General features: G+C 38.7%; 2 protein-coding genes across 4 annotated transcripts in view; one reads left to right on the top strand and one right to left on the bottom strand.

Annotated features, from left to right (window-relative positions):
* The window catches only part of LOC102996014 (RNA-binding protein 47-like), a 2,864-nt gene extending 1,544 nt beyond the window's left edge, over window positions 1–1,320 (top strand). The window contains exon 2 of the mRNA XM_024132079.2: window positions 111–1,320. Coding sequence (XP_023987847.1) covers window positions 111–563 — 453 coding nt within the window. The 3' untranslated portion in view covers window positions 564–1,320. The remainder of the gene's footprint in view (window positions 1–110) is intronic.
* The window catches only part of CFAP70 (cilia and flagella associated protein 70), a 95,422-nt gene that overhangs the window by 29,294 nt on the left and 44,101 nt on the right, over window positions 1–22,027 (bottom strand). For 2 of the 3 annotated variants that reach the window (XM_055080802.1, XM_055080804.1), the window contains 10 exons: window positions 20,832–21,002; window positions 19,830–19,910; window positions 18,160–18,251; window positions 15,582–15,646; window positions 15,069–15,259; window positions 13,420–13,551; window positions 8,846–8,971; window positions 6,649–6,782; window positions 6,412–6,527; window positions 6,097–6,213 (listed from right to left, as the gene is read on the bottom strand). In XM_055080802.1, the coding sequence (XP_054936777.1) occupies window positions 6,097–6,213; window positions 6,412–6,527; window positions 6,649–6,782; window positions 8,846–8,971; window positions 13,420–13,551; window positions 15,069–15,259; window positions 15,582–15,646; window positions 18,160–18,251; window positions 19,830–19,910; window positions 20,832–21,002 (1,225 nt within the window). The remainder of the gene's footprint in view (window positions 1–6,096; window positions 6,214–6,411; window positions 6,528–6,648; window positions 6,783–8,845; window positions 8,972–13,419; window positions 13,552–15,068; window positions 15,260–15,581; window positions 15,647–18,159; window positions 18,252–19,829; window positions 19,911–20,831; window positions 21,003–22,027) is intronic. The other variant, XM_055080803.1, reaches the window with a different exon arrangement.

Raw genomic sequence — 22,027 nt, forward strand, 5'->3', positions numbered from 1 at the left:
CCTGTGCTCCGCAACGGGAGAGGCCGCGGCGGAGGGAGGCCCGCATACCACAAAAAAAAAATAAAAATAAAAATAATAAAAAAAATTGGAAATCTCTGCCGTCAATCCAGTTGCCAGTTGCCATTAAACCTGGTACAGTGGCCATCCCTGCCATCGGGGCCCAGTATTCCATGTTTCAGGCAGCTCCGGCTCCTAAAATGATTGAAGATGGTAAAATCCACACAATGGAGCACATGATCAGCCCCATCGCTGTGCAGCCAGACCCAGCCAGCACCGCGGCCGCGGCTGCCGCCGTCATCCCTGCCGTGTCCACGTCACCACCTTTCCAGGGCCGCCCAATAACTCCAGTGTACACGGTGGCTCCGAACGTTCAGAGAATTCCTGCTGCCGGGATCTACAGGGCCAGTTATGTGCCATTTGCTGCTCCGACCACAGCTACGATCGCCACGCTGCAGAAGAACGCGGCGGCCGCCCTCTACAGCGGGTACGCAGGCTACATACCTCAGGCCTTCCCCGCCGCTGCTATCCAGGTGCCTATCCATGACGTCTACCAGACCTACTGAGATCCACCCACCACGACCACTGAAGGAACACTTTACTATTTGTGAAGAATGAACGTGTTGGGTTAGCACACACGAAACCCGAATGTGAAGAATGTTATCAGATACCATACTGGAATATTTTATATACATGAAGTTTTCACTAATCTTTTAAGACTGTTTTCAATTTAGCAGACCTGTGTTTGTACATTTCTAAGAGGCTTGCAATGGTTTGTGCCTTAAACACCATCTCTTAAAAATTTGTACGCTGTAGTACATTTGTATAGAGGTTTTCGTTTTTGTATTTTTAAGGATATATTTTCAGTATGAAGGTTATTTTCTTAACTTCTGCACTCCAGAGATTTCTATTTTGTAGTACCTTCAATAGTAAATATATCAACTATATATTAAAAAGCACACTTGAGCAGCTAGGGAACTATTTTGAAAAATATATTCAATATTTAAAGATACAAACAATAGTGCTTTAAAAATACTACATAAAACGTTATTTTAAAAGTTATACTGGAAAGTGCAATTTTAAAATGAGTGAAACCTCTATTTCTGCTGGAATTAAAAGTTAACGGGTGTTACTCTGTGTTATCCATGACGGTTCTGTTTTTTAAACACTCGACCTCTCCTTAAACCAACATTGAAAGACTTGTCACACTTCTGAGTCCAAACACTGGAAAGCTCTCTCACCTGCCACCATCACCCTGGGTCCCTACTCCTTCTCCAAGTGCCTTTGCTCTTAGATGATAGGTTCTCTCCCCACCCACTAGTCACCCTCTCCCCATTCCCAGTCCCACTCCCAGACCGGGGCGCGAACCCGGTTCCCCTGCATCGGCAGGCGGACGCGCAACCACTGCGCCACCAGGGAAGCCCTGAAAAGTGCAATTTTAAAATGAGTGAAACCTCTATTTCTGCTGGAATTAAAAGTTGACAGGTGTTACTCTGTGTTATCCATGACGGTTCTGTTTTTTAAACACTTGACCTCTCCTTAAACCAACATTGAAAGACTTGTCACACTTCTGAGTCCAAACACTGGAAAGCTCTCTCACCTGCCACCATCACCCTGGGTCCCTACTCCTTCTCCAAGTGCCTTTGCTCTTAGATAGGTTCTCTCCCCACCCACTAGTCACCCTCTCCCCATTCCCAGTCCCACCTTTGTGTTTGGCAAGTCTAGGACAAATGAATTACTCTGACAGAGAAAACATTGATGACTTTTATACTTCTTTTTGTTGGGGTTTTTTGTTATGGGTGTTTGGTTTTTTGGGGGCGTTTGGTTTGGTTGGGAGGTATTTTCAATAGCAGAGTATGCGTAAGCACAAGATTTTAATAGTTTGCATAAGACATCTTTGCATAGCTATTTAATTGTCCAATATACAACTTTCATTCCTTTCCTAATGCTTTTATTATATTTGTTTTGAAGTCTAAGTTTGTAGAGACAGAGAATTAATAGACAAGACCCTGAAAGACTCTTGTCGGCAGATATGCTTCTAGTTGCCTTATCATGTTTCATGCGAAAGGTCTGTGGTTGTCACGGTGTTGGAAATATTATGTTTATTGAACAGGGCCTCCCTCCATTGCCATGCACATGGCAGGTGAACTGAATTGGGGCGTGCACAGCCAGGAGGAGGAGGAGAGACCTGCAGGAGTAAAAGATAGTTTGTAAATATCTCCTAATGCTTGTTTTTAGCTGTTTTATGTTGCAGAAGTTACCTAGTTGAATGCAAAATGAAACCATTTTATTTCAATGTTATTGAACAGTTTTGTTTTAGTAGGAAGTAAATGTATTGTTGCAGCGTTCTGTGCCTGTTTAAAGGCCTTTGTTTAGCAGAGTGAATGTAAAATACAGTAAAATGTTAAGATTGTCATCTACTTTATAAAATACACCAACTTGGATTTTTTTTTTTAAAGGTTCTATCAAGGAAGTGAGGTGTGCAATAGATAGCACGGCCACAGTTGTGTTTTTATGTCATATTGGAGATTCCATCAAACCTTCTACTCACTGAATTTTGCTGATAGCTGCATTCTTATTGTGGATTAATAACAGGATAGTGCCCTTAGCAAACGTATTAGTTTTGTTTTACATTTTAAATTAAGAGATTCCCAAATGCCCTCTTTTCCCTCATCTTAGGGTGGGTTGAATTTTTTATATATAAGCAATATTTATTTAACTATTCTATAAAACTATTGAGTGCCTGCGAAGGCCTTTAAACATTCCTAACCTTCCTTTCCATCGTACTTAAACATAAAGTAATTGTGCAATGTTCCTGATTCTGTATACAGCAAACTGCATCCCAACTCAAATTTGTTGTAATGAGTAATCCAACAAAATGCAGTTTGGATTAGATCCCCATCCTTTGACTTTGTATGAAAGAAGTACTCTCCTACTCTCCTTCCAGTGAAGGATTAATTATCACAGAGGTTCACTGGATGAGACTAACCCAGGGGTCTTACTGTATTTTACATGTGCCTGTAAATTATTTGCAGAAAAGAAAAAGGAAAAAAATGGTGTCTTAACATGGCAACTACCAAACTACCTTAAAAATAAACGTTGCTGACATAGCCCGTTAAGTATCAGTGAGCCTCCTACCTACCTGTGGTCTGTCTGTTCCTGTTGTTTGAAAAACATTTCACATATGTACACTACTGAAGTAAGTTTGTAACTTGAAATGTGAACTTTTTTTTAGGGTTAAGAACAAACTATATAAATGTTTAAAAAAAAACAAACTTTTGAGTTCTCTGTTTTCAAACATGCTAGCAGTTTAGTTGTTATCTTTAGTTGCATTGTATTTGAAAAGCTTTTAAGTTTATTTAGATCTTGCTTCATTTACAATACATTCTTAGGATGTATGTAGTAAATAAAGCTTTCTTTAAAGCAAATAATAATAATAATAGAATTAATAATCTACTTGAATCAATGAGTCAAACAAGATTGTCATATACAAGTTCAATCTAAAAAACAACAGTATACACTAAAACCTAAAATGTAGAAAATCAACAGCATACACTAAAAAATACTAGCAATAACCAACTAGAAAACATAATTAAAGTAAGATACTATTATGATAGCAATGGAATCTATAAAATATCTATGAGTTACTTAAACAGGGCCTCACTGGAAAAAAATGTTATAACTTTAATAAAGAACCCAGAAGATGACCTGAGTAAATAGAGAGATCCTCCACACACTTGGATGGAATGGTTTAATAATATGTAGATGTTAATTATCCCTAAATTTATCTATAAATTCAATACAGTCCAAATAAAATATCTAACTGGATTTTTAATGTACTTGATAAACTCACTATAAAATTCATACAGATGAATAAACATTCATGAATAGGTAAGTCAGGTATAAAAAAGGCAAGTAAATGGGAGAACCTCATACGCCAGATACGAAGGCATACTATAACACCACAGCAATAAAAAGAGTGTGATATTGTTTTAAGATCAGACAAATGAGACAGAACAGAGAGCTCAGAGACATATATACCTTAAATCAAAGGATAAAAGATGATGGCTTAATAGATGGTTTTGAGAAAACCAGATCTATATGTGGAGAAAAATAAAATTTGATACCTACCTTGCATCACAGTCAAAGATGGAATCCTGATAGATTAAAGATCTAAGTAGGGACTTCCCTGGTGGTGTAGTGGTTAAGAACCCGCCTGCCAATGCAGGGAACACGGGTTTGAGCCCTGGTCTGGGAAGATCCCACATGCCGCGGAACAACTAAGCCTGTGCGCCACAACTACTGAGCCTGCGCTCAAGAGCCCGTGAGCCACAACTACTGAGGCCACGTGCCACAATTACTGAAGCCCACACACCTAGAGCCCGTGCTCCGCAACAAGAGAAGCCACCACAATGAGAAGCCCGCACGCTGCAATGAAGAGTAGCCCCCGCTCACCGCTACTAGAGAAAGCCCGCATGCAGCAACGAGGACCCAAGGCGGCCAAAAATGAATAAATAAAATAATAAAAATAAATTTTAAAAAAGATCTAAATGTAAAACTAATATTATAAAGTTAATTGAAGAAAATGTGACTTGAGGCAAGAACTATTTAAACAAAACTTCAAAGGCACAAAACTACAAAGCATTTGGAGAGTTGAACAACACAGTCAACTAATTAAACCTACTTATAGAGCACTCCACTCAATGACAGCAGAATACACACTCTTTTCAAGTGTATATGGAATCAAGACAGATCAAACACTAGACCATAAAACAAGTCCAAATAAATTTAAAAGGATTCAAATCATGCAAAGCACATTTTCTAATCACAATGAAATTAAATTAGAAATAAAAAACAAAGACATCTGGAAAAATCCCCAAATATTTAGAAAATAAAAAACATACTGTTAAGATAACCCAGGGTCCCAGCTATTCAACTTCTAAGTATTCACCCAAGATAATGAAAGTATATGTCTATACAAAGACTTGTACACAAATATCCATAGCAGCTTTATTTTAATAGTCCCAAACTAGAAACAACCCAAATATATATCAACAGGTGACTAAATAAACATACCGTGGTATCTCTGTATATCAGGATACTATTTAGAAATAAAAAATGATGAACTACTGATATGGGCAACAACATGTTTGAAACTCAAAATAATTAGGCTTAGTGGAAGAAGTCAGACAAAAAAGAGTATATACTGTGTGATTCTGCTTAATTCTAAAATTCTAGAATATGCAAACTCATCTATAGTGATAGAAAGTTGATTGGTGGTTATCTGGAAATAGGAGCAAGAGAAAGAGATTACAAATGGGCACAAGGGAAGTTTTGGGGATTTTGGATATGTTCATTATCTTGATTGTGGTGATGTTTCCATGGGTGTGTTCATATGTCAAAACATCAAATTGTACATTAAATATGTGCAGTTTATGAAATGTCCAGTATACCTCAAACTGTTGAAAATTTATGCTCACAAAATAACAATGTACAATAACTTATAAACAAAATAACATATGCAAGAAACACATAAACAAAAATACACACATTAAACACATTAGAATGACTGACTTCCTAAAGTGGAGGAAAGGAGAATGTCAATGAAGAACAGGAAAAAAATACAGTGTATAAATAAACAAATAAATTTAACAATCACAAGAATGGGACCTTACATACTGGGGAAGAGAGTGAGGGGAAAAAGAATGAAATTTACTCAGCTAAAATGATACCCCTTTTAGGGATACACAGAGACAGTAAATTCTCTAAGTCTTAAAAAACTGAATAGCAACAAGTAGAAGCTTCCAACTTTCCATCACATGAATGAGGAAACACTTAGAAGGACTCTTTCCTGGTATCCCTGGAACAACTCAAAACTCCACCTTCTCATTCATTTAACAGCTATTTACTGAGTACCTACTATGTGCCAGGTCCTACTCATAAGGCCAGTAATTTTTTCCAATAGCCACTCATCATTCTCCCTGGTCCTACCTGCTGTAGCTTCCACCTTGACTGCTGCTGTAGAAGAACCACTGGTTATTCCCCAAGGGCCTAAACAAGAGTCTGCTTTCCCTCCTTCTTCAACATGCTCCACAGTACCTGTGATCCTCTGCTTTGTAACTTGTGCCCGAAGCACTCGTGCCTGAAGCTGTTTGAAGGCTTCATGAAATGCCATTTCCATTCGAATATCATTGTTTTGAATTTCATAGTACAAACCTGAAGAAAAAAAGATGTTGAAATAAATGTGACTAATTTCCCACCATCGTATACTGAAGAATGACAACATTTCACTTAAATTTCCCACACTTTTACTAAAGTTTAAGAACTACGCGATGAGCCACATAAGAGTGGAAAGAGAAAGGGAAAATCTTCTAATGAAAGAAAACACATTCATATCACAGGAAAATATCAAACCAAGTAAAGTCCAGGCTACAACATTAGTTGGCTCCAAGCAAGTAGCATCTTCAAAGAAAATTTCTGCCTGTTCATAGTTCTCCATCAGGACAGCCAGGACACCACACAGCAACAAGCTGAGAAGAGACCACCAACATGATTAACAACATGGTCCCATGTCACAGTCATGGAACCAAGACAATTTCACATGGAAGCTTATCTGCTCCTACTCATTCCTTATCTCCCTTCCAACCATACCTGTGGATATGATTCTGGTTCAGGGAAAGGGCTTTCCGAAAACACTCTTGTGCTTTGATATTGTCTTTAGTTAGGAGGCAGAAGGCACCGTAGTCCAGCCAGTGCTCCAGGTTCTGGGGCTCACGAACCAACCTCTATCACATGAAGCATCAGGAGGACCAAGGTTATTGTGACGCTATGTCAAATTCTTTATGCACACAACATCACACAGTAAGCACTCCATAAATACTATAAGCTCTATGAAAGTAGAAACTATGACTTCTTTTTTGCTTACCACTGAATTCCGAATGCCTAGAACAGTCACTTCTCTGGCTTATAGTATGTGGTCAATAAATATTTGATGAAATAATGTAAAAACTGAATCCTCAACTCATTGCTTCCTAGTGTCAGTGTTCTGGTCATCATATGCTCATCCAATTACTTGGGAACCAAAAGATTCATTTTATATTTCATTTTAAAGATTTACATATAATCATTTCTGTCACAGTCTTGAGAATGCAAACATAAGCTTATCCACAAATATGTAATAATAAAAGCAACTCATAATGAGTTAAAACTATAAAACATTGCTGAAAGAAATTAAAGAAGACATAAACAAATGGAAATACATTCCATGTTCACAGATTGCAAGACTTAATACTGTTAAGATATCATACTGTCCAAAGCAATTTACAGATTCAATGCAATATCTATCAAAATTCCAGTGCTGATTTTTGCAGAAATATAAAAGCCCATTCTAAAATTCATATGGAATATTAAGGGACCCTGAATATCCAAAACAATCTTTAAAAAGAACAAAACTGGAGGACCCACACTTCCTGATTTCAAAACTTAGAAAGCTACAGTAATCAGTCTGATACTGGTATAAAGACAGACATAGAGACCAAGGGAATAGAACAGACAGCCCAGAAATAAATCGTAGCATATATGGTCAAATGACTTTTGACAAAGGTGCCAAGACCATTCAATAGGGAAAGGACAGTCTTTTAAGCAAACTGCTAAGAAAACTGGATATCCACCTGCGAAAGACTGAAGTTGGACCCTTACCTAATACCATATACCAAAAATAACTCAAATGAATCAAAGACCTAAATGTAAGACCTAAAACTATAAAACTCTGAGAAGAAAACATAGGGCAATAGCTTCACAACATTGGATGTGATTTTTCCTCCAGCTGGCTATGTTCCCATTAAGTACGCATTTTTCCCTCTCCCCACACCAAAACCTTTGCACCAGAGGAGGGGTGTCCTGAAGCAACTAGGGCCCATGTGCATACAGAGGTCTGATGCACTGCCCGTGTAGGCATCAGCGGCTCTTCTCAGATGCAACCCAGGGTCGAGTCTTTTCCCTGGTTGTGGCCCCCCAGTTCCAATGCTGTGCTGTGGCACGGTCTAAGTGGGGCTGGAACGTCAGCTTGGCTCGGGCCCAGGTGCATGGTGAGGCAGCCATGGGAAACCTGGCAGCCAGTAGGGCAGTCCTCTCTCTGCCTTACCTCAAGGGCAAGCCAGGACGCTTGCACACCTCAGGAGCGGAGTCCAGGCTTCTCCAGCCTTTTTATCCATCCCAGCAGTCCTCCAACCAGCCAAGGTGGCTTGTCTCCTCTGCATAGGAACCCAGGACTGGGATACCCAGTCTGTGGCTTGACCTACTCACTCCCCAGTGTGGGTATACACCGGTGCAATCTCCCCTTTCCTCTGAGTCCCCTCTGAGGTGCACAGATCCTAAACAGATCACTTTTCTTCCCCTTCTACTCAATTGTGTGTGTATCTTTCTTAGAGCCTTGGTTGTACAGGAGTCCTTCTGCCAGTTTCCAGTTAGTTTACAGTGAGAATTGTTCTACATGTAGATGTATTTTTAATGTGTTCGTGGTGGGGAGGTGAGCTCCATGCCCTCTTACTTTGCCATCTTGATCTCTGCCTCTCGAGGTTCATTTTCTGCATACAGATAACCAACTGTTCTAACACAATTTTTTGAAAAGACTACCCTTTCTGCATTGAATTTGTAAATTTGTAAACAACTTTGTCGAAAATATAATGGCCTTATCTGTGTGCACCTATATTTGGATTCTGTTTTATTGATCTATGTTTCTATCCTTTCACCAATAAGGTTGGATTTTAAACAATCAGAAACTACTATTTATTATACCCATATTGTACAAATAGCAGCAATGACAACCACCAGAAAGATGTTTAATTACCTCTTCATAGTACACTGTTGCCATTTCATAGTTCTCATTGACTTCTGCTTCAAATGCAAAGAGTCGAAGCTGTTCACTGCTGGTATAAATGGTTGAAGGAGTGCCTTGGACATCATCTGGCATGGCCTTGTCATCATCAAGATGTTAGGCAGACAAAATGAAGCAATTACAAGTAGAGAAGTTTTATAAGAATAAACCAAATGTGAGACTCTAGTCATGATGTCAAAAATGATATTGAGGTTTCTTACAGTCTTGCCAATACACTAAGAGAGTGAGAGTGAACCAAAGGATGAATATCAAGGGTGAAATAGAATCTCAGGTATCTGAATACCAACAGTCTAAGCTCATGGACGTGAGTAAAAAATTATTCAGGGCACAACTGCTCTCTTCAACCCTTAGGGCAGCCAGAATCCCTAACTAAGTCACTTCTAACCTCAAACAGCTTCTTTCACTTTCTCTAGTGTACAGACAAATATTATCATTTTTTAGGTGTCATGACATGAAAAGGGTTGGCAAGAACTAGCTAGAGTCTTTAAACATCAAGAAAACACGAGCCCAGGGTAAATCTTTGGCAGCTACATCTACGTTTTCAGTGGGCTATATAGACAGATAGATTCTACAAAGGAGAGATTTTAGAAATAGCCAGAAAGGTAGAAGGAAAAATAATATATCCTATATACCCAGATAGGAAAGCAAGTCTGGTAATAACAAGTACCCTCTTGGGCCAGACGCTATGGCCAGGGAAGACCACCCCCCCACCCCACCAAATTCTTTAACTACAAATAAAAATAATATCACTGACATTAACAAGTAGAGTTACTAAGGAATGTGAAGAGTAAAGCTAAATTTGAGATGGGCCAAAGTAAGCTTTTGATCATTGATTAATGCCTCTGTTCTTTGTTCTTTTTAATTTTGGTGACTTTGACCTCCAAATCCCTACAGCAACAAACACACTGCCATGCCCAAACCAGAAATATCATACCTCTAATATCCACTCCCCAAACCCACATTACAAGTCTTCTCCCTTCTTGTCATTTAGTCCCCTTAAAACTTCTCTCTGACTTCCAATATGCCGATCATTTCCCAAATGGATAAGCCTGGATCTCATGATTTCTACTCATACTACTCTCTCACCAGCACACTCAAGTTCTGGGCATCCTTGTCCTTTTTCTGCACTTGCCCAGAAAACTCCCAAATTAAAACAATCCTACAATCGGATTTCTTCATTCTTAGACAGGAGCTGCTAACTGATTCTGAAGAAAACCGCATACAGTCTTAGCTGAAGGCCTTTAATACGCTCAGCAATCTATGTATTTGTCCTTGTTCAGCAACATTTTTCATAATGCTGTGCAGTATCTACATTTTCTTCAAGCTTTTCATTCAACTCTTACCCCTTCACTTTCAGTAAAGGTGTTACTGCACAGAAGAAATAGAAATCATTAGGCAAAAAACCCCTCAACTTTTGAATCCTACACCCGAATTGTTTCTTTCTGCATCCACTGTTATCTCTTTCTTTTCAGTCTCAGAGGACGAAGCATCACATCCTTCTCTGTTTCAAGGCTAATTGTTCCATCTAAAATCTTGATCCTTTTCCACTTGTATATCCTGAGTTTGCCATTGGTTATTCCCTCTTTTTCCTCAATTTTCAACTTCTCCCAGTCTGCTGGCTCTTCCTAAACCTGTGGACGTTCTAAAGACTTTTCCATCTTAAAAAGAAAATCTCTAATTTCTAGCTACTACTTTCCTACTTCTTCCCTTCATCTTCCAACTTCCTGAATTTATATTCCACCTGCTTCCTAATTACTCATTTACTCTTCAATTCATTATCATTTGAATCCACATCATTAGCCCAATGAAACTGCTCTGTAAAGGTAACAACAACCTCCTTATTGCCAAATCCAATAAAAACCTTTCAGATTTTTTTCTTTTTTCCCCAGGTTTATCAAGATATAACTGACATATATCACTGTATAAGCATATGTTGACTTAACATATATTGTGAAATTACTACTGCAGAAAGTTTAGTTAGCATTCATCATCTCATATAGATACAATAAAAAGAGAAAGAAAAAAAAATGTGTCACCGTAATGAGAACTCAGGATTTACTCTCAACAGTTTTCATATATACCACACAGCAGTGTTAACTATAGTCCTCATACTGTACATTACATCCATAGTACTTACTTATCTTGTAATTGGAAATTTGTACCTTTTGACCTCCTTTCTCCAATCTCCCCTCCCCCTACCCCAGATCTTGTTTTTCTTGAACTCCTCAGAGTATTTGACAACGTTGACCATTTTTTCTTCTTAAAATTTTCTTCCCTTAGATTCTGAAATACCACTGTCTTCTGGGTCTTTTGTCTTTTCAACAATTTACTTGTCTCCTTTATTAATTCTTTTACTCATCCATCCCTTAAATGTTGGTGTTTCCTAGGGTTTTGCCACCAGCTTGCTTCTCTCTCTACTCGTGCTTTTCTTGGCAGCTTCATCTATGACCACAGTTTGACTAGCATCTATATACTCAAGGCTCCCAAATCTAATCTCTAGCCCAGATCTCTCTCTTGAGCAAAACCCCACAAGAGCCAATGTTTATAACTGAATTCAACATCACTTGCCTTCCACCAAATTTGCTTATGTTGTATTTCTTGTCCTAGTCAATGATATTGCCAGCTACCCAGTCACTGAGACTTAAACTTAAGAATCTTTGCTCTCTTTTCCTCCTTAGTATGAAATAACCAGTTAACATCACCAGTTCACCACCTCTAACCCATCCTACATACTGCTATCAGAGTGCTTTTTGTAAAACGTAAATCTAATCATATTATTTCCAAGTATAAAATAATTAAATTTATTGCATCTAACTGCTAATAAGGGAAAAAGTCAAAACTTCTTTGTGTGGCATATAAGGCCTCCATCCACGCTCCCAGCTCCCCTACCAGGAACTGATCCCTGGCTTCATCGCCTGTTTCTCTGTCACTCAACCACTTCAACCTCTGCTCCTGAACTATATGCAGTTTCTGTATATGCCATATTCTTCCAAGCTTCTAAGCCTTTATGATATTCTCTATGACTCAAATGCTCTGAAACATCTACCTGGAGAGCTTCCTTTTAGCCTTCAAGGCCCAGGTCGAGTCACAGCTCCTCTGTGAATCCTTCCCTGAAAGATCTCAGGGTGAAGTTGGTACTTTCTTTAGGCATCCCCTAACCTGCTCTACCATGGACACACCTCTGTCACAGCACTTACCTCACTCTACTGCAGTTATTTGTATTTTGTGCGTCTCTCCTCTACTAGACAGGGGCTCCTTGGGGACATAAGGCAACAGTAATTACCATCTCATGCTCAGTTCTCAATTGCTTTCCAAATCAAATCGTCCAAATCATCTGTGCAAGATTGTTCTCTTAACCCTAGGATACTGGACACTCCTACCTCTTTCAGGAAGGCTGAACAGATAAAAGAAAAAGTGATGGTGGCCAAGAAGAAAAAAACAGTGAAGGAAAGAACAAACAGAATAGAGACTTTGAGGGACTTCCCTGGTGGCACAGTGCGGTTAAGAATCTGCCTGCCAATGCAGGGGACACAGATTCGATCCCTGGTCCAGGAAGATCCGACGTGCCACAGATCAACTAAGCCTGCGCACCACAACTACTGAGCCTGTGCTCTAGAGCCAGCGAGCCACAACTACTGAGCCCATGAGCCCTAGAGCCTGCACGTCACGACTACTGAGCCCATGCGCCGCGACTACTGAAGCGTGTACACTCTAAGGCCTGCATGCTGCAACTACTGAAGCCCACATGCCTAGAGTCCATGCTCCACAGCAAGAGAAGGCACTGCAATGAGAAGCCCGCACACTGCAATGAAGAGTAGCCCCCACTCACTGCAACTAGAGAAAGCCTGTGCGCATCAACGAAGCCCCAACGAGGCCAAAAAAAAAAAAAATCCACCCTTTCCTTTAAAAAAAAAAAAAAGGATAGAGGCTTTGAGGATGCATAGCTGGTTAGAGACTACCAGAGGGACAAAAACAGTTTGATTTTGTCTTTGTTTTCAAACAAACCACAACTGCATACATAAAAAATGAGCAAATGAAGGCAAGATGTAAGATGTACAAATATAAACAGACAAGTGGGAGGAGACCAGTCAGATAGAAAAGGCATATATGAAATGTCATTGTCATTCAAGTATAATATCTGAAAACTCATAGTTTTTCTTTGCTTTGATTGTCAGTCTTAAAGAAAAAGTTGAGAACTGTACACATTCACAGAATAAATAGAATAATTTTTTTCCACAATTTACATAGCTGATTTTATTTTTTATCCATTAAATTTATGACAGTTATGAAATTAATTTTTCTATGAAGTTGAAAGAGGATACCCCCTTATTTTCCCTAAAATTAGTCTTATAACTTAGGCAGTTTCTTATTCATCTTTGTGTTTTCAATGCCTAGCACAGAGCAGACACCCCAAAAAATGTTTGTGGAATTAAGGAAGAAAAGAAGCAAGAAAGGAAGGAATCATTCAGGGGAGACCCTGATGACCTACAGAGAAAAGGAAGGATTCTTAGCTCTGAAGCACCTACTTGATTTACGGCCACATGCATCTGATCCACCAAGAAAACATAGAGCTCACTAATAAATTTCTGCAGCTCCTCTTGGCTTTCAAATGCTGTTGTCTTCAAGTACTTCTCTCTCACAATCTTTACCACAGCATGCTGCAAGAGACACATATCACCATCTGATAACACAGTCTAGCACCATGCTAACAGCACAGGCCTCCCTTGAGTTTCTGATCTAAGGCTCATCAGAACTCCAGGAGGTGATTGATTTTCCTTGGTGACTGCTAGACTATTGGTTCTCTGATTTTCCCCCAATCAACATACTCCACATGGCTTTTCTTAACATCACCATCATCACCAATATGGTCAATACAGGATTCATACTTTGTGAAGAGAGTCATAAAGCAAAAAAATACCTTAGCATTATGTTTATGCATTACATTTCTCATGGTGGCCACATGATTCAAGGGAGAAAAGGAGAAAGGCCTGATTTGAGAGTTTGGAGAACGGAATCCTGGTTCTAATCCTGCCACTGTACAACCGCATAAATTATTTTACACTTGGTACTTCAGTTTCCTCATTTGTTAAATGGATATGTACTCCTGGTATTCCTATCTTACTTCAGAAGATGATGAGAAGCCAAAGAGAAATAACAGGCGGTGAAATTTAAAATGCTGTACAAATAACATACTGCTATAGCCAGGACAGCATCTTCTTTTTTCTCCCCTAAGTTAACATTATTGCCAGGCTTTGTACTAAGCACTTTCCATGCATTATCTTATTTAATTCTAATAGTGACCCCATGTGATCATATTAATATCATCCCTCATTGTTAGGCAAAAAATTGAGGCTGAGAGTGGTAAGGTCACTTGAGACACAACTGAGATGTGACTATGCCACCTGAGAATAGCCTCTTGCCTCCATGGATATCAGCTGTTTTTCCCTTTGTTACTTCCACATGCTTTCTTCGTATCTGTTTGGTACAGTATAGGGCACATAGTAAATGTACACAGAGAGACAGTGCAGTGTAGCAGATAAGAACGTGAGTCTGGAGCCAGACTGCCTGAATTTACACCCCGTCTTTAACCTTTACTAGCTCTGTGATCTTGGGAAAATTATTTAGCCAACTAATGTTGCAATTCTCCATCTGTAAAATGGGGAGTACCTATCTCATAGGGTTGTTGTGAGGATTAAATTAGTAAAGTATGAAGCATTTTAAAATTTATCTGGTATACAACAAATACTCAATAAATGTTAGCCATTATTATTTGGGAAATTATTATTAAGTAAATATTTCTCAAATCTTAGTGATTCTATGGACTAGGAAAAGGTTTGTAATGGGAGACAGAGATAATCAGTCATGGAATCAATACCAGGTACAGAGTTTCTGCCTGCTAGTGCAACACGAAATCTGGCCCCAAATCTGGCCTAACTTCAAGTGAAGAATTAGTTTCTTAAAAGCTTACACTCAGGACAGACACTGAACCATTCCAAGGTTCTACAGGAGTGGAAGGATGTCTCCAGACATTCTATCATAGAGAACATAGCTCTTTGCACCAACAGCAAGAAAGGTAGAGCACAGCTGAACATAACCAGAGAAAGAATGATAACTAGGTATATAGAGAAGATGTTTCATAAAAATCTATGGAATCATTAAATAACTTGATATTTACCTTGAGTTGCTCTTTAAAAGCAAAGTATTTTCCAGAGCAATTAAGTTCATAGTTGAGCTGGCACTTCTGCTCCTCCAGGGTTTCACTATCCAGATCACTCTCCACTTGGACTGCCTGTTTTCCAAACATCCTGTGATACTCATTCAGAATGGCTCTAGAAATGTTCTTGATCTGCATGTGGTAGTCACTCACTGCCTAGAAAAATACAAAACGTCTGGTAAAGAGGCCTCAAAGAGGTCAAGACATGGAATGGAAGTCTGAAACTGGATTGAGTTTTACATTCAATAATACTTTAGGTATAAATTGCCCTTTTCTTCCCAGCTCAGAAACCATCAGCCAAAGATTAAACACTGTATACTCTTCACTGAATGCCACTGGTCACAAATAGAAGCAGGAAGGAAAATATGTGAAGCTAAAATTTCTCACCCCTTTTGGAAAACATACTGAAGAGTCCGTGCATTATTTTCACATGGGTGCACTCAACATCTTAGAGTTTCACCTTGGCTTTGGTACTTGCCTTCTGAGCTCCTCCCGTCCGACGGGTAACAGGCGGCCTTGGAGGTATCATTTCTTTGACCCTGTATCAGAAAAAAACAAAACAAAACAAAACTTTATTATATTCAGATTTATGTTCTTTTATTTCCCACCTCTTAAGGTCTAGGTGAGGGAGATCTAAGGTCAGTTGCCCATCACACTTGAGCACTGAGCTATTCTCTCATGTAAGAACCTCGACGTGAACCTCAGAACAGCGTATGGCTGTGGACTAGACAAGAAGAACGCCACTAAGCAGCTAGCTGGAAAGTAGCTAAGTTGCACTTCTGGCTAATTTGAGCCCTGGCTTTACCCTTACACATTTTTTTAAACTGTTGTACACAAGCGGCTTGACTCAGGGGTTAGAAAGAGATGGGTGTTACGACTTTATGTGCACTCAGTAGAGTCTCTGAAAGCACAAAGTTTTGGAAATATAAATAGTACAGGAAAGCGAAAGCTTTTCTTTCCTTTCCAACAGGATAAAAAGTGTACTCTTGGTCATAATCTATAAAACTGCATTAAACTACAGTAATGATATCAAACTTTATGGTGAATAAGAAAATATATTTTATCACAGTCAAACTACTTATGCCAAAATCTCTACCTTGCATTTTCATGAGCTCTTACAAGAACCTAAGGAAAATTAAGTTATAGCTCTTCCTTCTTACAGTTTCACATTCCTACTGAGGTATACTACACTGCCTTGAAGTTTACAAAAAAATTCACAAATTCAATCTTTCTTTAATAAGTCCTGTGTATGGGGGAATCCCCTGGCGGTCCAGTGCTTACGACTTGGAGCTTTCGTTGCAGTGGCATGGGTTCAATCCCTGGTTGGGGAACTAAGACACTGCAAGCTGCGTGGAACGGCCAGAAAAAAAAAAGTGAGAATAGGTCCTATGTAATTTTATACCTTGCTCATAATTCTTAATTTTAATTTTGTTTATTTTAGTATATAATATATCCACATGATTCAAAACTCAAGACATATGAAACAATATATAGTAAATTGTCTCCTTCCAAACTTGTCCAGCCACCCAGTTTCCTCTCCAGAGACAACGTTATTCATTTATTCAAAATATATACTGAGTGCCTATTATCCATCAGGCACTTTTCTAGGTGCTGGGGATAGAGCATTAAACAAAACAGACAAAAATTCTTGCCCTCACGATGCTTACATTTTAGTCGGGAAAAAAAGACAATAAATAACATAAATTGGTTAGTGATATGTGCCATAGAAAAAAATAGTGCAAGAAGGCAGATAGACTATGTTGGGGGCTGGTGGTGGTGGAGTTGGGGAGCATATTTCACCAGGGAAAGACTCAGTGAGATGACAGTACTTGAGTATGACCTGATGGAAGTGAGGAAACAAGTCATGTAGGTAGGTACCTGGGGTAAGGAAATTATAGGCAAAGCAAGCAACAAGTGTAAAGGCCTTGGTGCAAGAGTGTGCCTGGCATGTGTGAGGAATAGCGAGAGGTCAGCTTGGCTGGACCGAAAAAAATGAGGACAAAATATATGCAGAATACGTAGGCCCTCGTAGGCCACTGTAAAGACTGACTTTTACTCAGAGTGTGATGGGGAGTTGCTGGTAGTTTCTGAACAGAGGAGTCACATGAATTGACTTCCATTTTAATACAATCATTATAGAACCCTATAATAAGAATAAATTGCCCAAATGTCCATCAACTGAAGACTAGAAAAGCAAAATGTGGTGTATTCATAGAATAAAATACCACTCAACAATAAGGAAATGAAGTACTGATACATGCTCCAGTTTGGATGAATCTTGACAGCATTATGTTAGATAAAAGAAGTCAGTCAACAAAGACCACATATGGTATGATTCCATTTATATGAAACGTCTCAGAGTTGGCAAATCTATACAGACAAAAAGTAGATAAGTGATTGCTTAGGACTGGGGTGCAGGGTGTTGGTGGGGAAATGGCATGAGGGTTGGAGGAAATGTAGAGGGATTGAGAATGTATATGGAGACATTACTCCCCATTTTATAGAGATAAAAAGGATATAAAGGAATACTATGAATAATTACACATCAACAAACTGGATAATCTTGATGAAATGGATAACTTCCTAGAAACACAATCAAAGCACTGTGATACAATATAAAAATAGTTCTAAAAAATTACATATATTTACATGAGACAAGGGTGCGTGTGTGTGTGTGTGTGTGTGTGTGTGTGTGTGTGTGTGTGTGTATAATACAGGGACTTTACAATAACTCCAGAAGGATAAGTGCCAAGGTGTTAAAAGTGGTTATCACTGGGTGAGTAGAAAGAAATCTGGGTATTTTTAGATACTTTCTTGTTGATTTTTTTTTTCCTTGCCTATCTTGAAATTCTCAATTTTTTTTGTAAATGGCAACATACTGCTTTTATAACAAGAAAACAAAAGTAACAAAAGAAACTTATTTGAAAAAAAAACCCAGAAAACTGTCTGCTGCTTAGCCCAAGAAAAATTACATTTATGTGGACAAAATGACTGCCTTTTATTTATACCTAAACTGTCTTGCAAAGCAAGTATGAGAACCATTGCTACACACCTTCTGGCTAGTTCCTCTGGCATTCGCTTCGGAACCAAGGCTTTGTCCAGCTCAATCTCCAACACAATGTATGTTCCTGCTTCTACATATTGCTGTAAAGACATTTTTCTCTAATTTATTATTTCCAGAAAAACAGATATTTATGAAAAAATTTTAGTAATATAAGATAATGCTCACAATATAATAAGTGAGAAAATTGTGTATATAACTATATATAGTGTGATTCTGACCTAAAACATTTTTTACATAGAAAAATAACTGGAAAGAGAAATAGTAATGCTGGTTATCTCTTGCAGAAAAAGGTTTTCAATTTTATTCTTGGAAACTTCTACCCCAGCTGAAGTCTTGTTTATTAATTCGATACTGTTCTTGGAATTGTTTCAAGTGAATGCCATTCTTTCTTCTACCAAACCTCTTTCAGGAGTCATGAAGAAATAACCTCATAACCGTCTGACATTCCCACCCACACCCTCTTAAGTGCCATCTATCAACTTCAACCTCACGGACATTTCTACCCAGATTCTTGCCAGCATCCTAACTATCAATACAACATGTCCAAAACTAAACTTATCATTTCCCCTATATCCATCTCTACTTTTACTTTTCTGTTAATGATTCTGTCATCTTTCCAGAAAGTGAGGCTTGAAACCTGAGTTATCTTTAACTTTTCTTCCTCAACACCCCAAAGCTTTCAAATTCCACACCCTGCCTCCACAGGTTTTTTACTTTCTTTACTACAATCCCTTCCCTAGATTAAACTGTCATCAACACTCATTTGTACTGTAAATAAAACCTATAAACTGACATCTGAAGACCCTACCACAACTTCAATCTCTTTTTTCCATATCCTGGCAAGAGTACTGCCCTGAAACACTCATGAGGTATTTTTTCTACGTGACTTAAAAAACTTCAGTGTGAGTCTCTATAAGGCTTAACAGTCCCTCATCATCTATACAATGAAGCCCAAACTTTCTAGCAAGCCTTTCAAAGTCTTTCTAAAACTCAACTCAGTCTCTGTCTTCTTTATCACCTCCTTCTAGAACCATTACTTTCATTTCTCTATACCATATACTGAATTAATTGATGTATCCTGAATTCTGCTACCTTCTTTGTGCCTTGCCTCAAGCTGTTCTCTGGCCCTGAAATTCTCCTGAAATTCATTTGGCAAAGGGCTCTCTTTATCTTTCACTACTTAGCTTCGATACCACCTCTTCCTGAAGTGTTCTGAGACTGCCCCATCTGTCTCCTCTGAGGCCACATAGCACTTTCATTTGTACCTCTACTATAGCATTCATCAAGATTCTTACAGTTAGTTATGTACCAGTCTGTTTTGCCCACCAGAGTGTTGAGTGTCCTGAGGGCAAACGAATAAACGCTGCAGATGATGCATCTTTCCATCTCTCTTAGTGCTTAATATAGCATAATTAATAAAAGACATAAATTTTTAATGCTAGAAAGGATCTTGAAATTAATCTGGTATCCACTCCTTGTAGAGAGTCTCAACAAGACAAAGAAATTTACCCAAGGTCATAAACTAGTCGTGGCAAATATGGGATGGTTACTCAGATAATGAGCATTTTCCTCAGCATTTTCCACTGTATCATACTATCTTGCTCAGTAAAGGACTGTTGAATTTAAACTTAATTTTCAAACTCTTCATGCATAGTTACCTGTCCTTCTGGATTGTTGCAAAGAGAGGGTTCAACTTCCAAAGGAGTATCTGAGCTCTGAGATTTTATACTAGATGCTTGCTGAAAGAAAATAAGCACACCTCAAAAATTCAATTCTTGGGACTTCCCTAGTGGCTCAGTGGTTAAGAATCTGCCTGCCAATGCAGGGGACATGGGTTCGAGCCCTGGTCCGGGAAGATACCACATGCCATGGAGCAACTTAGCCCGTGTGCCACAACTACTGACCCTACCTTTTAGAGCCCACAAGCCACAACTACCAAAGCCTGCGTGCCTAGAGCCTATGCTCCTCAACAAGAGAAGCCACCACAATGAGAAGCCCACTCACCACAAAAAAGAGTAGCCCCTGCTCGCCACAATCAGAGAAAGCTCACGTGCAGCAACGAAGACCCAACGCAGCCAAAATAAATAATAAATTAATTAATTAAATTTTAAAAATTAAATTAAATTCTTGGAACTTCCCTGGTGATCCAGTGGCTAAGACTCTGCGCTCCCTATGCAGGGGTCCCGGGTTTGATCCCTGGTCAGGGAACTAGATCCCACATGGCACAACTATGAGTTCATGTGCTGCAACTAAATATCCTGCATGCTGCAACTAAAAGATCCCACATGCCACAACTAAAAATTCCACATGCTGCAACTAAAGAAAAAAAAAAAAGATCCCACATGCTGCAACGAAGACCTGACGCAGCCAAATAAATAAATATTTTTTTAATAATAAAAATTTTTTTAATTATTAAAAAAATTCTTCTAGCCCTCTCAAGTCCTCCACTTTGGGGAGCTTGTCCAGAAATTAATAAAGCTGGTTCTTTGACTTATTAAAAAAAAGTCAATTCTTACATAGTCTCCACAATAGCAAAAGCAAGGACCGTTATGTTGCATCAAAACGCAAGTTAAACTGAGGCAATTCACCAAATGAGAAATCAGTGCAAGCCTCTGGAATGTAATAAAACCAGCAAAATCATCACCTTCTCAACAACTTACCACATCCCCAGGCCTAGGCCTTGCTTCCATATCCTTTTCTTTGACTGTTTTATCTTCTTTAAGGTTCTTAGAAATAACTGGTTTGGACACTGGAGAATTAATTCCTCCTATTTTATTATTCTGAATCAAATTATGGTCAGTATCCCGGAACAAGCTAAATAAACACTTGGTCTGAAAAGAAAGAAAAAAACAAAAAAATGTAATGAATCACGGGCAAATGAAACAAACTCAATAGAAACCCATATTATTCATTAACATCATTTAGTTTTCTAGACAATTTCAATATGGTACAATCAGAGATGGATAGAAGAAGCAAAAAACAATTGTCTTGCCGTACTTGTTGAACAGGTGAAACCATCACAGAAACATAGCTGCCTACCCTATTTTTTAAATTAGTAAGAGAACTTTCAACCTGGCTTGATTTGGTGTCTCATAACTTATTACCAGAAAGCTTTTAAACTTTGACACATAATTTCAGATTAACTTTAAGTGGTAGAATTTATTTCTGTACAGGAAATATCATCTGTCTAACTACTACTGGCCTATCAATTATAATTGGAAGAAGAGTGCAGGGCTTCCCTGGTGGCGCAGTTGTTGAGAGCCCGCCTGCCGATGCAGGGGACACGGGTTCGTGCCTCGGTCCGGGAAGATCCCACATGCCGCGGAGCGGCTGGGCCCGTGAGCCATGGCCGCTGAGCCTGCGCGTCCGGAGCCTGTGCTCCTCAACGGGAGAGGCCACAACAGTGAGAGGCCCGCATACCGCAAAAACAAACAAACAAAGAAAAAAAGAATAGTGCAAGTTTAAAGTAAAAATTTGTATGGGAAAATTCAAACTATAGATAAATAACTGGAAAAGAATCTTAAAATAATTTTTAAATTAAACAACATGGATGAATCTAAATGTAATTTATGCTAAGTGAAAGAAACAAGACCAAAAAAAAAAACAAAAGAGGGGAGGAGTGGACAGAGGTGGGAGAGAAGGTTAACAGATGAGGATAATGGATATTTTCATTATCTTGATTGTGGTGATAGTTTCACAGATGCAAACCTACGTCAAAAGTTTTAAATTGTACACTTTACATATATGCAGTTTATTGTATGTCAATTATACCTCAATTAACCTGCTAAAAGACAGTCCAACAATATTAAAGAAAAATTATAAATACTAAATATCACTCACAATCCTACCACCTCTA

This window comes from Physeter macrocephalus, chromosome 20 (assembly GCF_002837175.3).
Source record: "Physeter macrocephalus isolate SW-GA chromosome 20, ASM283717v5, whole genome shotgun sequence".
In the NCBI taxonomy this organism is placed as follows: domain Eukaryota; kingdom Metazoa; phylum Chordata; class Mammalia; order Artiodactyla; family Physeteridae; genus Physeter; species Physeter macrocephalus.